Genomic DNA, 16,956 nt, shown 5'->3' on the forward strand with positions numbered 1-16,956 from the left:
TCCCTCAACCCCGTAAAAACCTCCTTCAGCCCCGAAAAACCCTAGAAACCATTCTCACTCGCCGTAAAACCCGTCGATCGCCCTTCCCCCACCCTCGAAACCCTAGCCGCTAAGTAATTAGTCAAATTTCAGGGTGCACCCAATCAAGATATATATAGATAGGGTGTACGTTGAGGCCAATTTCACCAAATTTCAATGGTAAAAAAGTCACTAAACACTTAAAACCTATCATGTTTATCTTAAAATAATATATTCAAAAAATATAATTTCAGTTTAGTGAAAATAATTTCAATTCAGTAAACATAATTTCAGTTTACTAAAAATCAGTAACTTTTGAGAACAAGTAATCAGTAAAAATAAGTTTTATTTGATAAAAATAATTCAAATTCGACAAAATTAATGAGACCCTAGCCTATTATCAACAAAAGAAAAGGTAGAACAATTCAACAATCCACATGATATATTAAATTATATTGAGATCAACAAATATCCTTCACAAAACTATATCAATATTCAATAGTATTGTTATTATCTGCATCACGTTGGATACGCAATTATATATACTTAAAACTATATCACATCGGATACGCAATAATAACTTAAAACCATTAAAACTATATCACATCGGATACGCAATAATAACTTAAAACTATATCACATCGGATACGCAATAATAACTTAAAACTATATCACATCGGATACGCTATAATAACTTAAAACCATTAACATTTCAGTTGATACCACTAAACATTGTTGAAAATCACTTGAAATTTTAATTGGACAAAAAGCAAAACAGGGTCGTCGATTTCCTTATATTAATTAAGATTGTCATTTATAGAGTAACTCCTTCATATCTTAATGAATCAAATCCATTAAGATATACACACTTTTTGTCTTTCAAATGCACCTATACAACTATATAAGGAGTTTTTTTGAGGTAACAAAATATTTCAAAACAACATAAACTAGTTCACTAAATAAGAAAAGTTATGGCAACTACTAAGAAGTACATTGCATTGGTAGTTGATGATGACTCTGCTAATAGAGCTATCAATCTCAAGTACTTGACTAGAAATGGTTTTGAAATTGAAGTAGCTAAAAATGGGCAAGAAGCTGTGGAGTATTTTCAAATGGGCTACAAGTTTGACTTAGTGCTAATGGACATGGAAATGCCAATAATGGATGGCTTTCAGGTACATCAAATTTACTATATGTATCTATACAAAATTTACATGCATTAGTGTATATATAATCACATTAAATTAATCATTAAAAACCAAAAAAAAATTGGCGGAGTTGGTGGGTGAACTTACCTTGTGATTTTGAGGTCACGAGTTCGAGTCCCACCAATTACATCTGCTCACTTGTGAGAGATATTGGTTCACTAGGGCTCTCATACTCACTAATTATTATTATTATTATTATTATTTTTAATGTATCCAGGCTACAATGGAAATTCGAGCTTTGGGTGTGAAAAGTTTGATCATAGGGATGTCATCAACTGCTTCTCAAGTGAAGATTCAAGAGTTTGTTAGCGCTGGGTTAGATGAATTCTACCATAAGCCTATGAATATGGCCAAACTTATAGCCATTATTCGACGCCTTGAAAACTAAGCTAATTATGTATTGCATGATTGTATATCATGCATTTTATATCAAGTGTAAGAGCGTGGAATTTGGAATGAAATAAAAGTTTATAATAAATCTTGTGAATTGATGATAACTTCATTACTATTATGAAAATTTATCTAAAAAGGCTATATGTATTGCATAAATGCATAGTTTTACAAATGAAAATGTCAAATTTATCAATTTGAGAAAGCAAAGGTCAGTCTTCATATCAAGGGATTTTGGGCTTATCGAATTTATTGGGAAATTAGGGATTTTGATTTTGGGGTATAGTGTTCTGAATCAAATTAGGAGTTTGGGTTCTTATTATATTATATCAATTTAGAGGCTTAGAATTAAAATCATAACCAGGTTTACAAAAATTAGGGGATTAGGAATTTGGATTACGGTTTATCAATTTGGTTCAAATTAGGTTTTAAAATTACAAAATATACGTAATTCTTATTTATATTCATGTATAATATCGATTTATCTTAAAAATGTACAAATTAAAAATAAGTTTTATATAAACTTTGCATCGCACGAGTTCTAACCTAGTTAATCCATAACTTAAGGTTTTTTTTTTTTTTTTGGAAACACCATAAATCAAGAATTGGTTATTCAATTTAGAGTAAATTTCATAAATTTGTAGGTAGAAAGTGGATAAAAACAAAAATCAAAAATTAAAGTGGGGATCACAAACAAAATATATAAATTTAGATGGAAACCGTTAGTGGGAGTAGGGGTGTTCATTATTTGGATAAAAACCGAAATCCAATCCAATCCAATCCAAAGTGAATCATTAATTCGGATCAGAATCATCAGATCCAAACTTTTAATTAGATCGAATTATTTTTTCTAAAAATTTTCGAATTTTCGGATTGGATCGGATTGACCTTATTCGAATCCAAAAAATCAATAATCGATATATGAAAGCGTAATTTTATAAATAAGTATTGGTAATATTAATCATTTAAACTATTTTATGATTATATTAATATTATTCGTGTAAACCTATGTTTTCAAAATTTGTATTAATCGTGTACAACTATATTTTCAAGAATCGAAATTCTACTATTACATTTTTATTTTTATAATCGCATTAGACCCAAAAAATTAGCAAATTATTTTAATTCGGATTTTGGATTCGATCCAAATAACCGAATTATAATTCGAATTGTATTGGATTTGATAATTAAAATCGAAATTTATTTCGGATCAGATTGAATTTGGGCTAAATCCAATCCGGAATCCAAATAGACACCCCTAAATGGGAGTGTTACCTTAAATTATTGAATATTTAGGGAAGCATTTAAAAAAAAATTAAATGTACTTATTTCCAAAAGTAGTACTTTAATTAATAGTATTATTTGACAAAAATTTCGAGTGCTTTAGGGTTGGGTCCGAATCCTCTATCCCACTCATATGTCCCATTCCATGTCTCATTCGTTTTGATTGGTCCACGTCACTTTAAATATCAATATTAATATTAAAAAAATTTAATAGCAAATTAAATTAAATAAATTTTACATAATTTATATTTTAGTCCTTATCTTTTTTTTTTTTTGTTTCTCCTTTACACAATTACGTTTAATTCAATTGCATCATTTTTTTCCTGTATACTACCTCTATAACTCTAGAAGAACCCTAATTTTTTTAAAAAAGTTACCTCAATTTATTCTTTCTCTAATTGCATCCATAAATACTAAAGCACTACAATTCACTTTAATGGATACTCCACGAGAAGTATTGACAAGCGATTTCGACAATTTACCATACGAGGTATGATTCTTATTGAATTACGTATCTAAAATACTATATGCATATGTTTTGTTTGTTTTTGGTCATTAGGGTAGCTATTAGAGCGCATATTGATAATTACTATTAGTATAAGTCATAGCATTGTCAAAATTATACTGTGTATATAGTTGTTTAGGTTATGGATGATTGTATTTTTATTGATTTTTATATGCGATTTTTGGTGGTACAGAATTGTCATTTTGATAAAGAAATTGGGTCATTACAAACTAGTCGTAGATTATCTTTTGAGGAGCATGAACAATTGAATGATAATGATGATGTGGTCAATAACTCTAAAAATAACTTTGAAGATAATAAAGTTGAAGAAGATAATTTTCTGCCAAATATGAATGAAATTCACTCAAAGCTGCCCAATGAAGCCATGCCAATGATAGGGATAGAGTTTGCATCAGAGAATATAGCTTATGATTTCTACAACAGATATTCTAGAGCTATTGGATTCGGAATCCGGTTAAGTAAATCAGTTTTATTTTTGTGTGTGTGTTTTCTGCATTTTCAATTTCCTAAAGGTTTTGAATTTACAATGAAGTTGTATCTTTACTCAATTATGAATTTTTATAATAATGATTGATATGCTCGGATTGTTTTATCATGTCTATCAAGGATTCTTCTAGAGTTATAGAGGTAGTATACAAGAAAAAAAAAATGATGCGATTGAATTAAACGTAATTGTGTAAAGGAGAAACAAAAAAAAGATAAGGACTAAAATATAAATTATGTAAAATTTATTTAATTTAATTTGCCATTAAATTTTTTTAATATTAATATTGATATTTAAAGTGACGTGGACCAATCAAAACGAATGAGACATGGAATGGGACATATGAGTGGGATAGAGGATTCGGACCCTTTAGGGTTTGAAAGCGATGTTGTAATTTGAATTATCAAATTAATGATGTAATTTGAATTAACAATGTAATAACTAATTTTTATTGAGATAACATTATACCCTGTACGAATTACTAAAGTTGATTAAGGGCCTGTTCTAATTTACTAAACTGATCTGAGCTGAACTGAACTAAATTGTTTATGATAGAAGAAAATTATGAACTGGACTAAACTAAACTGATTGGAGCTGAACTGAAAATAAGCTAAGAGAACAGGCCCTAATTAGGTCAAATTGCAATTGGTTTAGACTTTAGAGTGACTCTTTGTTGTTGTTGTTGTTGTTGTTGTTTGTTGCATTAAAAAAAATGTTAAACAAAAATTGCTTTTTAAAAAAAAAAAAAAAAAAAAAAGAGGAATCTACTTGTTAAATAAATAATATCATCTTAAACAAAGTAACATTTTGATTATATATCCACAATATTTTTTGGATATTTATAAAGATTGACATCTGTTCAGATACTTTTCATTATCTCATTCATATAATCAAATTGATCAATTAAAATCGACAAACCTTTTTAATGTAATTTTACTTCTATAGTATGTACAAAAGTTGTTCGAGGAATTGATTACTTCTTAAAACCATTTACTATTCTAGTAAAGAAGAAAAATTAAATAACTCCTAAAGAGTTTACTGCTTTGATTGTTGGTGACAACAACATTAATAGAGCCATGCGTCAACCTAAAATATTTGAAATTGGTTTTTGTAAAAAAAAAAAAAAAAAAGGTAGAGGAATCCACTCGTTATACGAAGTATTAATTAATAATATTGTCTAATATCATTTCGATCACATACCCACAAAATATTTAGATTTTATTTGTAAAGATCGACATCTGTTTTGATAAACTTATTATTCATAAAATCAAATCAATCAAGGACGACATACCTTTTTAATGTAATTTTACGTCTATATAAAGTAGCTGCTCGAAGAGAATGATTAATTCAAAACCAATTACTAGTCTTGTAAAGAGGGGGAAAAAAATGGTAACTCCTAAAATATTCACGGCTTTAATTGTAGGCGATGACTCCACTAATAGAGCCAACAATAAAAAATATTTAGGCAAAAATGGATTTGAAATTGTAGTAGCTAAAAACGGGGAAGAAGCTGTAGAGTATTTTCAAGTGGGTTACAAATTTGATTTAGTGTTGATGGACATGGAAATGCCTGTCATGGATGGTCTTCAGGTACATAAATTGATTAATTGTATGCAATTACACGTAGTACCTCCGTTTTATATTATTTGCAACGATTTATGTCAAATCAATCGTCATCTATATATCTAAACACATTTGTTACTTTTTTTTTTTTTTTTTTTTTTTTTTTTTTGGTAACAAATTATACATTGTTATGTAATTAATTTGATGTGTCTTTTTCATCCACCTAGGCAACCCGGGAAATCCGAGCTTTGGGAGTAAGGAGTTTGATCATTGGAATGTCTTCAACATCCTCACAAGTGAAGATTCAAGAATTTGTTAATGCTGGTTTAGATGCTTATTACCCTAAGCCTATGAACATGGCTAAACTTGCAGCCATTGTAGGCTGTCTTACTAATTGAGTTACTATTGCATGATTTTGTGTCTTGCAATTTATATAATGAAGTGAGAGTCAGTAAATTTAAGATGTCTTGGGATTTGTTGGGTTCGTAATATGTTAAGGAGTTAATACTCCGTATTTATATTATCAGCTTACCATTTGAGCCCCCCCCCCCTACTTATACTTTTTGAGTTTATGGCAAGTAATGTATGTTATTTCATGCTTTTACGTCTTACCCAGATAGATAAAATAAAATCACAAACCTATATAAGATCAATTAACTTTATGAAGATTCTTAAGATTTGTTAGGCATGGATTCTAGGCGTGGGCCAACATACTTTTTTTTTTTGCCCGAACTTAAGTCTAGCCTGGCTCGAAACTTTTCTTTGCTGTAGCCCGACCCATGATCAGACTTTAGTTCCAATGCACTTGTATAATAGTTTTTTTTTTTTTTTTTTTTTTTTTTTTTTTTTTTTTTTTTTTTGAGGGGGTGGGTTAGTTGAAACTTAAAAGGCATAGTAGACCAAAACCCCTTACGAGATAACTCGACCCAAAATAGTGGGACAGACATTGGCGATCTGAAGGAAATGTGAAGTGACCTCTCTTCTAAAATGCCTATAGTGACTAGTGAGAATTAAAACCTACATATAGTTACATTAATGTTGAAAAGTTATAACCTTTCCATTAGGTCAAACTTAACCACAATAACCAATATATACTATAACACCGTTAACCACTTCACTTCATCAATCAATTATATTCTCCCTCTATTCCTCATACGAAGTTAATTTTTTTTTTTTTTTTTATCAAACTAAAACGTTAATCGTGTTCATTCACTAAATTACATTTAAGAAACAGAAATTGGGTCAAAATTATCGGACCAAAAGTAGTCAATTCATTTCAAACCGAGCCAACCACGAAACTAATATGAGATTACCAACCCTAGACTCCAAGAGACCTAAAGTATATCACTTGAGTACTCCATAGTTGTTTATTAGTTAGGTTAACAACATAAATAAATAAAGACTTTACAATAAATAAAAGTATAAACCAAGAAAGAAAACCGACATAAATAGTCTGCAGAATTAAGAACAAGTTGTTTAAAACATCCGTCAACCGTAATCTACCCTTTTTAAATTTCGCCTCAAATCCCTAAATTTCCTCCTTTTTTATTCTTCGTAAACTCCGCCTCCAAATTCTCTCTCTTCTACTTTCTCTCTCCTCCCAATCTTCCTCGCCGGAAAACCCCACCCTTTTCCGGCGACAAACAATGTCTCAGTCCGCCACTTTCTCTCTCCTAACCCCCACAAAAATCTCCCCTTTCAAAACCCTCCTTAAACCCTCTTTCCCAAACCGCCCATTTCTCCTCCCGGCCCGACCCGGACCCGGATCCGAACCCAGATTCCCCAACCCCATCTCCGTCGCCGGAGCTCCGGTGGTTACGCCGGTGATTCCCGAGGAACCGTCTTCGTCGTTGTCAACAACATCGATGGAGATTGATCATGTGAGTTCGGCAGAGATGAAGGAGAATGGGTTTCGCAGCACGCGTAGGACGAAACTCGTGTGCACAATTGGGCCTAGCACGTGCGACTTCGAGACGATTGAGGCGCTTGCTGAAGGTGGGATGAATGTGGCACGTTTGAATATGTGTCATAACACGAGGGAGTGGCACAAGGAGGTGATTGAGCACGTGCGGAAGTTGAATGAAGAGAAAGGGTTTGCTGTTGCAGTGATGATGGATACTCAAGGGAGTGAGATTCATTTGGGTGATTTTGGTGCTGCTTCTGCTCTTAAAGCTGAGGTCTTTTTTTAATTTCAATTTTAAATATTGATGTTATTATTGTTTTTTTTGTTATAATTTGCAGAATTGACCTAGAATTGAAATTGATTGACAAAAAGATTGTGTCTTGAACAGGGTTTTCTGACCCAAAACCTGAAATTTATTGAATCTTACAAATTAGGAGTTTAGAAGCATCTTAACTAGGACAAAATCTTGATGTGGACCGAAATTTGAGAAACAATTTGACCTTTTTTTTTTTTTTTTTTGGATAAATAAAAAAATAAAAAATAAAAATCAAAACTTGATATTAACAAGAGATTTGGTTTTGTTGGTTGTATAATTATGTTTATGAATTGTTAGTTGTTGGGTTTTATTAGATTATGGTTTTTGAAATATGATGAGAATTTAGTGAGTGAGGTGACATACATTGATAGCAAAGTGCAAAGAGAGTGAGGTTATTAGATACAATGTATATTTTAGATACAATGCATACATTATTCCCTATGTTGCTACATTAATGATTGTATAGTCTTCCCCAGGTTGTATATTATTTCCTAAGATAGCATTTACCTAGAAACTATCGTATATATACTCTGCCAAGCAATGAGAATGGCAAGGGATTACTTTCTTACATGGTATCAGGCTAAAATCGAATCCTCTGCCTTCCCTCTGTCTCTTCTTCTTCTCTTCTTCTTCTTCCTCCAATCAGCCGCCATGTCCTCTGACCCACCAAAAGCTCCGGCTTTCCATCCCGCTATCGCTGTCAACAATATCAAAAGTCTCATACCTATAACCTTGGAGATGAGCAAAACTCCATTATACTCTTCTTGGGCAGAGCTCTTCAAAGTCCACGTCCGTGCTTACGACCTTATTCACCACATAATCCCACCAGAGGAACCCAACACCACCACTGATGCCGCAATCTGGGCTCGCCTAGATGCACTTGTCCTCCAATGGATATATGGCACTATCTCTCGTGACCTCCTCACCACCATTCTCGAACCAAACTCCACAGCATAGCAAGCATGGGATCGCTTGCGTGACATTTTCCAGGACAACAAGAGTACACGAGCTGTGCAATTGGAAGGTCAATTTTCAAGCCTCGAGATGAAAAACTTCTTCGACATCTCTGCCTACTGTAAAAACGTCAAAATGGTGGCCGATCAACTAGCAAACGTTGATGCTCCGGTATCAAATGAACGCCTCGTCCTCACTCTTATTCGAGGCCTCCCAAAATCCTTTGATGGAGTTGCTGCAATTTTACAACAAACCGACCCTCTCCCCTCTTTTCACAAGGCACGTTCTATGCTCGTTCTTGAGGAATCCCGCCTCGCTCACCAAGCAGCCTCCGAATCAATCGCCGCCGGCACAGCCCTACTCACCGCCGGACGCGAACCTGATACTTACCTTGATGAAGCACACTCTTCTCACGATGCTTCACGCACTCACCATCGCCAAAACAGAGGAAGCAACAACCGCGGCAGTCGCAACCGCGGTGGTGGTGGCCGCGGCAGGGGCCGCCACAACAACAACCACGGCCAGCACCATGGAGGAACCAACGGTGGCAACCACCAGCAGCAGGGCTACCGCAATCAACAATGGCAACCTTGGGGTCCTTGGGCTCCGTGGCCTCAATATCCAAACCCCTGGGCCCAACAGCAGCCACAATGGCCCATTCCTCCTTGCCCATACCCCACCTCATGGCCACGCTCCTCTGGGCCTCGTCAGCAAGGGATTCTCGGCCCACGACCTCAACAACAAGCATTCTCGGCCCAAGCACCATCAACAGTCAATTATGCGCCTACCGATATCGATACCGCATTGCATACTCTCTCCCTCACACCACCGGATGATGGATGGTACATGGACACCGGCGCCACTTCCCACATGACATCTCACCAAGGTACTCTCTCGTCTTATTTTAATTTGAGCACTCAACGCAATATTATTGTTGGTAATGGGCATGGTATTCCAATTAATGGTGTCGGTAGTGCTTCCCTTCCACCTCCCCACCCTCCCTTTTCCCTTAATGATGTTCTTCATGCCCCCAAATTAATCAAAAATCTGATTTCGGTTAGAAAATTCACTAGTGACAATTGGGTTTCTATTGAGTTTGACCCGTTTGGTTTTTCTGTGAAGGACCTTCCGACGGGGACAACCCTTATGCGATGTGATAGCTCCGGCGACCTCTATCCCCTCACCACCGCCATCTCTCAAGCTCCATCAACTTTTGCTGCCCTATCCTCCTCCCTTTGGCATGATAGACTAGGTCACCCCGGCATAAATATTTTGCATTCTCTAAAGGGCAATAAATTTGTGTATTGTAATAAGATTTCTACTGCTAGTATTTGTGCTTCTTGTCCTCTTGGAAAACATGTCAAACTTCCCTTTTCCCCTTCCCTTTCAAGTACCTGTATGCCATTTGACATTATCCATAGTGACCTTTGGACATCACCTAAAATGAGCTCGGCCGGACATCTTTATTATGTATTATTTTTGGATGATTTTAGTAATTTTTTGTGGACTTTCCCCATATGCAAAAAATCTCAAGTTCACTCCTATTTTCTCCAATTTCATACCTATGCTAAAACTCAATTTGAAAGAGGTGTTAAATGTTTTCAATGTGACAATGGTAAAGAATATGATAATGGCCCATTTCGACTCTTTTGTGAACAAAATGGCATGGTCTTTCGCTTCTCTTGTCCTCACACTTCTTCTCAAAATGGTAAGGCGGAAAGAACAATTCGCACCATCAATAACATGGTTCGTACCCTTCTAGCTCACTCCTCCATGCCTCCCTCCTTTTGGCACCATGCTCTACAAATGGCCACATATTTACACAACATCCTACCATCAAAAACCATTGGTCTCAACTCTCCCACACAAATTCTCTACCAAAAAGATCCATCATACTCACACCTTCGTGTCTTCGGTTGTCTTTGTTACCCTCTTTTCCCCTCTACATCCATCAATAAACTACAACCCCGTTCCACTCCATGTGTCTTTTTAGGGTACCCCGCCAATCATAGAGGATACAAATGCTATGACATGTCCACCAACAAAATCTTCGTCTCCCGTCATGTCCTATTTGATGAGTCTCAATTCCCTTTCTCAAAAGTCCATACTCCAACTGCCACCACCTATGAATTCTTGGACCATGGCATTTCTCCAACATTACTGCAACAATTATGCTCCCAGCCTTCCTCTACGGGCCAGCCCACTCCCACGGCCCAAACCGTGACCCCTCCCACACAAACCCACTATCCCACTACTCCTCCCTCTCCCACACGCCTCCCTTCTCCTTCTCCAAATGAAGCCCAACCCACTTCTCCCATCACTGCCGCCACAATTCCAAACCCACGGCCCACTTACAAAAATCAGCCCACTCCACAAATAAATCCACCAACTTCTCCTCAAATGGCTACGAGGAGCTCCCACGGGATATTTAAACCAAAGCGTTTATTTAATCTCCATACTTCTATCACACCCTCTCCTCTTCCCCGTAACCCCATTAAAGCACTTGATGACACTAATTGGAAAAATGCCATGCTTGAGGAATACACTGCTCTAATTAAAAATAAGACGTGGGAGTTGGTCCCCCGTCCTCTTGATGCAAATATTATTCCTTGTATGTGGCTTTATCGCCACAAGAAAGATGCTAACGGTGTTTTTGAGAGGCACAAAGCCCGACTTGTTGTTAATGGCAGGAACCAACAGGTTGGAGTTGATTGTGATGAAACTTTTAGTCCGGTGGTCAAACCGGCAACCATTCGCACCGTCCTTAGCATTGCCCTCTCCAAATCATGGTCCATTCATCAAATGGACGTCAAAAATGCATTCTTGAATGGTGATATTGAAGAGACCGTCTACATGCATCAACCACCCGGTTTTCGTGATAAAAATAAACCGGGTCATGTTTGCCTCCTCAACAAGGCCCTCTATGGTCTCAAGCAAGCCCCACGGGCATGGTACCACCGATTTGCTACTTTTGTGTCAACTCTTGGGTTCATTCATAGCAAATCCGACCACTCTCTATTTATCTATAGTCATGGAAAACAAGTTGCATACATCCTTCTCTATGTTGATGACATCATCCTCACGGCTTCCTCCGACACTCTCCGCAAGTCTATAATGGGTAAATTAAATTCGGAGTTTGCAATGAAGGACCTCGGCAATCTCAGCTCCTTTCTTGGTATTTCGGTCACTCACCATTGCACCGGCTTATTTTTATCTCAACAAGCTTATGCTAAAGACATCATAGCTCGAGCCAATATGTCTTCATGCAAACCCTCTTCCACCCCGGTCGACACCAAGGCTAAGCTGAGTGCAACTTCCGGTCCACCCACCGAGGACCCAACTCTTTATCGTAGTTTGGCAGGAGCTTTACAATACTTAACCTTCACCCGCCCCGATATTTCCTATGCAGTCCAACAAGTGTGCCTCTTCATGCATGACCCACGCAAGGAACATATGCAAGCCCTTCGCCGCATTTTGAGATACATACAAGGCACTTTGCAGCTCGGCCTACACTTGTACCCCTCTTCTCTCTCGGGGCTGCTGTCCTACACCGACGCCGACTGGGGTGGCTGCCCGGATACAAGGCGCTCCACCTCAGGCTATTGCGTCTTCCTTGGCGACAATTTAATCTCGTGGTCAGCAAAACGGCAGCCCACATTGTCACGTTCAAGTTCCGAAGCCGAATATCGAGGGGTAGCCAACGTTGTTGCCGAGTCTTGCTGGCTCCGCAACCTCCTTCTTGAACTTCGATGCCCCATCAAGAAAGCCACGGTGGTCTATTGTGATAATGTGAGTGCGGTTTATCTCACCGGCAATCCCGTTCAACACCAACGCACTAAACACATTGAAATGGATATCCACTTCGTTCGTGAAAAAGTAACTCGGGGTCAAGTCCGCGTTCTTCACATTCCCTCTCGTTACCAAGTCGCTGATATTTTCACCAAAGGGCTGCCACAGATTCTATTCGAAGACTTTCGTGATAGCCTCAGCGTTCGATTACCTCCCGCTGCGACTACGGGGGTGTATTAGATACAATGTATATTTTAGATACAATGCATACATTATTCCCTATGTTGCTACATTAATGATTGTATAGTCTTCCCCAGGTTGTATATTATTTCCTAAGATAGCATTTACCTAGAAACTATCGTATATATACTCTGCCAAGCAATGAGAATGGCAAGGGATTACTTTCTTACAGAGGTGACATTGACTGATATGCACGAGAGACTAAAACCATTCTTAATGTGTTGTGAGACTCCCCCATTTCTATTTTGGTTGTCCCAAAATAATACACTCTGTAGTTCACAATATTCACATATAGTTAATTTACAACTTGTTTGTATCACTCTTAATGAGTAAATTAAGAAAAGACTACCTTGTTCTATCCTAATGATGAAAAAAAAAATTTGAACTTGGTTTGTTGTTTCAGTATTTCAGTCAAGTTAATTATTCAAATGTGGTTGTGGCCTATGTAGCATTTTTTGGGACAGAGGAATTACATGTTATTATGTTACCTACTTACCTTTATTCGAAAGACTCCCAAAGGATGTTAAGTGGTTCCGAATTGGTTGTTTTTCTTGTCTTGTAGTCTTCTAGTGTTGATTAACATATCCCGAAGTATACCTGTGTGGGGGTTATTTTTTTTTTTCTGAATCAAATTACCAAAAAAATGTGCTTAATAAATTTTTGATGTGAATAAGGAATTTTCAATATCCAATTTGGCTTTGACTCTTTAGCTTAAAATTTAGCTAAAAAAAAAAATTGTATAGTCAACATGCTCTACATACAAAGTGGCTACAAAAATGATTGCAATAAGTTTGATCACTCTTTTACACTGATGTGCATTGATTGACTTCTTTAGGATGGTGATATTTGGACCTTCAGCGTCCGTTCGTTTGATGAGAGTCAGCCAGAGCGCACCATCAGTGCAAGCTATGATGGTTTTGCTGAAGGTATGTCTTAGATTGCTGTCTTGTTGTGGACACTGGCAAGAGCCATAAAGCTGTAGTGTATCAAATTTTGAGCTTGTTCCAAATGTTACAGATGTTGAAGTGGGTGATGAACTTGTCGTGGATGGTGGTATGGTTCGTTTTGAGGTTGTTGAAAAAATTGGCCCTGATGTCAAGTGCTTGTGCACTGATCCTGGGTTGTTGTTACCTCGTGCGAATCTTGCATTGTGGAGGAAAGGAAGACTGGTTCAACAACGTAACAGTATGCTCCCAACGATCACATCTAAGGTTGGTCTCTCTCATCCAACCTTTATCATCAGCTTAATGATCATTGTCCCATTCATTTATATTTCATAATAAGGTATCATGTATTCTGATCCAAAAACCTTTTATGATCCTTAGGATTGGCTGGATATTGATTTTGCTATAGCTGAAGGTGTGGATTTCATTGCATTGTCTTTTGTTCGATCTGCTGATACAATCAATCATCTGCGGAGTTATATTGCTGCACGATCTCCTAATAGGTAAATGTTTCTACTTGCCATCAATCAATTCTCGGAATCCCCTCAGTCTCAAAGCCCTTCAGGAAAGCAGCTTTGTTTCTAGCCGGAATTGTATATTTCTGCTAGATGGAAAAATCCAAAACTACTAGATCTACTTGTGGGTTTGTGCTGTGTTATTCTTAAAGATGCATCATACAGGTGGTAGTGCAATTTGGGAGTTGGGGTATGTGGTTTATGCCAAATTGCTGAAAATAGATGCTACTCACGAATCTGATATTGTGCTTTATTGCTTATATCTGATGTACTTTTATAACAGTTGTGTTTTGTTTAATATAGATACTAAGCAACAATCTAAAGCTGTTCTGTGAATTTTGTGCTGAACTCATTAATTTTTCTTCTTTTGCTCCCTTCAAGAATTATTGCATGTTGCTTTCAATTTAGAGCTCAACTGTCAATTTTGATGTGCAGGGATGTTGGTGTAATTGCTAAAATAGAGAGTGTTGACTCACTGAAAAACTTGGAAGAGATCTTAGAAGCTTCCGATGGAGCTATGGTTGCCAGAGGAGATATGGGCTCACAAATTCCTCTAGAGCAGGTTCCATTTGCCCAGCAGAAAATTGTTCATTTGTGCAGGCAGCTTAATAAACCTGTCATTGTTGCCTCGCAACTTCTTGAGTCCATGATCGAGTATCCTATACCAACTAGAGCAGAAGTTGCTGATGTTTCTGAAGCTGTCAGGCAGCAAGCTGATGCATTGATGCTCTCTGGTGAATCAGCAATGGGTCTTTACCCTGACAAAGCATTAACAGTTCTTAGGAGTGTTAGCGTGCGAATGGAAAAGTGGTGCAGAGAGGACAAGTATAGTGAAGAATTGGAATTAGCAAATATATCATCATCATTTTCTGATATCATAAAAGAAGAGATATGCCGGTCTGCTGCCAAATTAGGTAAGCAAATATTCTCAAGTATTTTAGAAGTAAAAATTGAAACTGAACTAAATTCCTAATTTATTTCAACCTTGGATTACTAAAACAGCCCAAGTTCTACGATGGTTGTTTGATTGTTTCATATCTTTATGAGATAATGGCTAGGAAACAAGCCTGGTTATTGAACAACACCGAGTATGTTTGCTATTGAGCACTTGGCATGTTGAATTTTGTAAGGTTGCGGTGGTTGTCCTTTAAGAAAAAGCATTGTAGACACTTTCATAAACAGCTAGTTTAGACGTTTTTGAAATGTTAGCATCTTTTGATGTCTTTTGTGGATTAATGTCATCATATGATTTTAACTGTGTGATTTACAATTCTACAGCCAGCAGTCTGCAAGTGGACGCCTTGTTTGTTTACACATCAGATGGACACATGGCATCCCTCCTTTCACGTTGGCGACCAGATTGTCCAATATTTGCTTTTACCCCCACTGCTTCTGTGAGGAAGCGATTAAATCTGCAATGGGGGTTGATCCCTTTTCGGTTAAACTTTTCCGAAGACATGGACACTAATTTGAGCAAAACTCTGTCATTGTTGAAAATAAGAGGCATGATCAAACCTGGAGACCGTATTGTTGCTGTGTCTGATATGCTACAATCTATCCAGGTAAGGATCGTTCCTTGAATGCCTGCCTGATGGTGATGTGATTGAGTTTCGGGATGAATTCAGCAATTTGTAACTTGAAAGGATTTATTTAGAGATTATTTGTGTGCGTGAGAAATTCTGATATTCTACATTCCTTGTGATTGTAGAAGTCTTTAAGGCTGTATTATTACTTAGGTATATAGTGCCAACTTTGATCCTAGATTCTTAGATCTACTCGTGCATTTTTCTCCCCGTCTTTTCTTGATGTAATTTTAAACAGACTTCTGATGTATTTTTAGAATTGGTTGTTACGAAGTATTTTGTTAAACTTGAGTACAGTTTTGGTGAAAAACACCCTACATTTGTTTCTTATAAATATTTTCAAAAGTCATCGTACGAGGAAGGATGGAGCGTATGGCTATGCGAGTAGCTATTGTTCGACATACTCGGATCCTCTTAGCTACGGTTTATAAACTAAGCCATGTACAACAGGGACATAAAATGATAAAAAAGGCCATAAAAATTGGTCCAAATCCAAAATTTGATCAGATTAGACTAAATCAAATCAAATCAAATCGACAAATATTTAATATCAGATTAAACAAAAAATAATCAAATGGGCCTTTTGATGATGTGGACTGACTACATGTGTTAAAGTAGCCCAAGTAGGTTTAGGTCCAATTTTAGGAATTACAGTAGAATTTGTTACTCATTCTTTATTTTGTTTTTTGTTTTAAAGAATAAGCATATGTTTCTGAAATTCTATATACTGTACTGTAACAACATTTATTTTCAAGATTTTACACTGAAGTAAAGTAGTTAGTGAATAATCATGGACATAACCGTAAATTTACAATATTCTAAAGCAAATCTTAAGTAACTTTATATTTGGTGCAAAATCTTAGATTACTTTAAAAAATGTTATCTTTCTCTTTGAAATATTAGGTACTACATCAAGCATCACTTCCGAATATGACTAGTTGATTGCAATGGGTTTAGAATTTCTCTCCTTTCAACCATATATTTGATGACATTTCATGTTTGATTTACCAATTTTTATGTCCCATTGTTTTAAGAAATTACTTTTGATTACAAGATTTAATGAATTAATTGTGACTAATCTTTAAATATGATACTGACACTTGTTTGATAATGTTACTAGTAACATAATTATGAACAATGATATAGACACAAAAGATATGTTAATTTTGGGTAATTTGGGTATAAATAGTCTTATTATGGAGAGTTATTGTTTTCATAACTTATGCTAAATATGCTTAT

General features: G+C 36.4%; 1 protein-coding gene and 1 pseudogene across 1 annotated transcript; both read left to right on the forward strand.

Annotated features, from left to right (window-relative positions):
- The first annotated feature begins 989 nt into the window (after positions 1–989).
- On the forward strand, positions 990–1,614 carry LOC145577950 (two-component response regulator 24 pseudogene; annotated as a pseudogene).
- A 5,352-nt stretch (positions 1,615–6,966) lies between these two features.
- Positions 6,967–16,008, forward strand: LOC145604153 (pyruvate kinase isozyme A, chloroplastic-like). Its single transcript, XM_081660103.1, has 6 exons — positions 6,967–7,650; positions 13,511–13,601; positions 13,693–13,886; positions 14,001–14,122; positions 14,570–15,048; positions 15,413–16,008. The coding sequence occupies exons 1-6, from the start codon at positions 7,120–7,122 to the stop codon at positions 15,712–15,714; spliced, it is 1,719 nt and encodes a 572-aa protein (XP_081516229.1). The 5' UTR covers positions 6,967–7,119; the 3' UTR covers positions 15,715–16,008.
- Positions 16,009–16,956: the final 948 nt, after the last annotated feature.

Source organism: Chenopodium album, chromosome 2 (genome assembly GCF_948465745.1).
Source record: "Chenopodium album chromosome 2, dcCheAlbu1.1, whole genome shotgun sequence".
Classification (NCBI taxonomy): domain Eukaryota; kingdom Viridiplantae; phylum Streptophyta; class Magnoliopsida; order Caryophyllales; family Amaranthaceae; genus Chenopodium; species Chenopodium album.

Excerpts from the sequence above, each read along its gene's own strand:
- LOC145604153 (XM_081660103.1), top strand. The coding sequence starts at position 7,120 with ATGTCTCAGTCCGCCACTTTCTCTCTCCTAACCCCCACAAAAATCTCC. Across the intron at positions 7,651-13,510 it reads CTTCTGCTCTTAAAGCTGAG|GATGGTGATATTTGGACCTT; the intron begins GTCTTTTTTTAA and ends TGACTTCTTTAG. Across the intron at positions 13,887-14,000 it reads TCCCAACGATCACATCTAAG|GATTGGCTGGATATTGATTT; the intron begins GTTGGTCTCTCT and ends TATGATCCTTAG.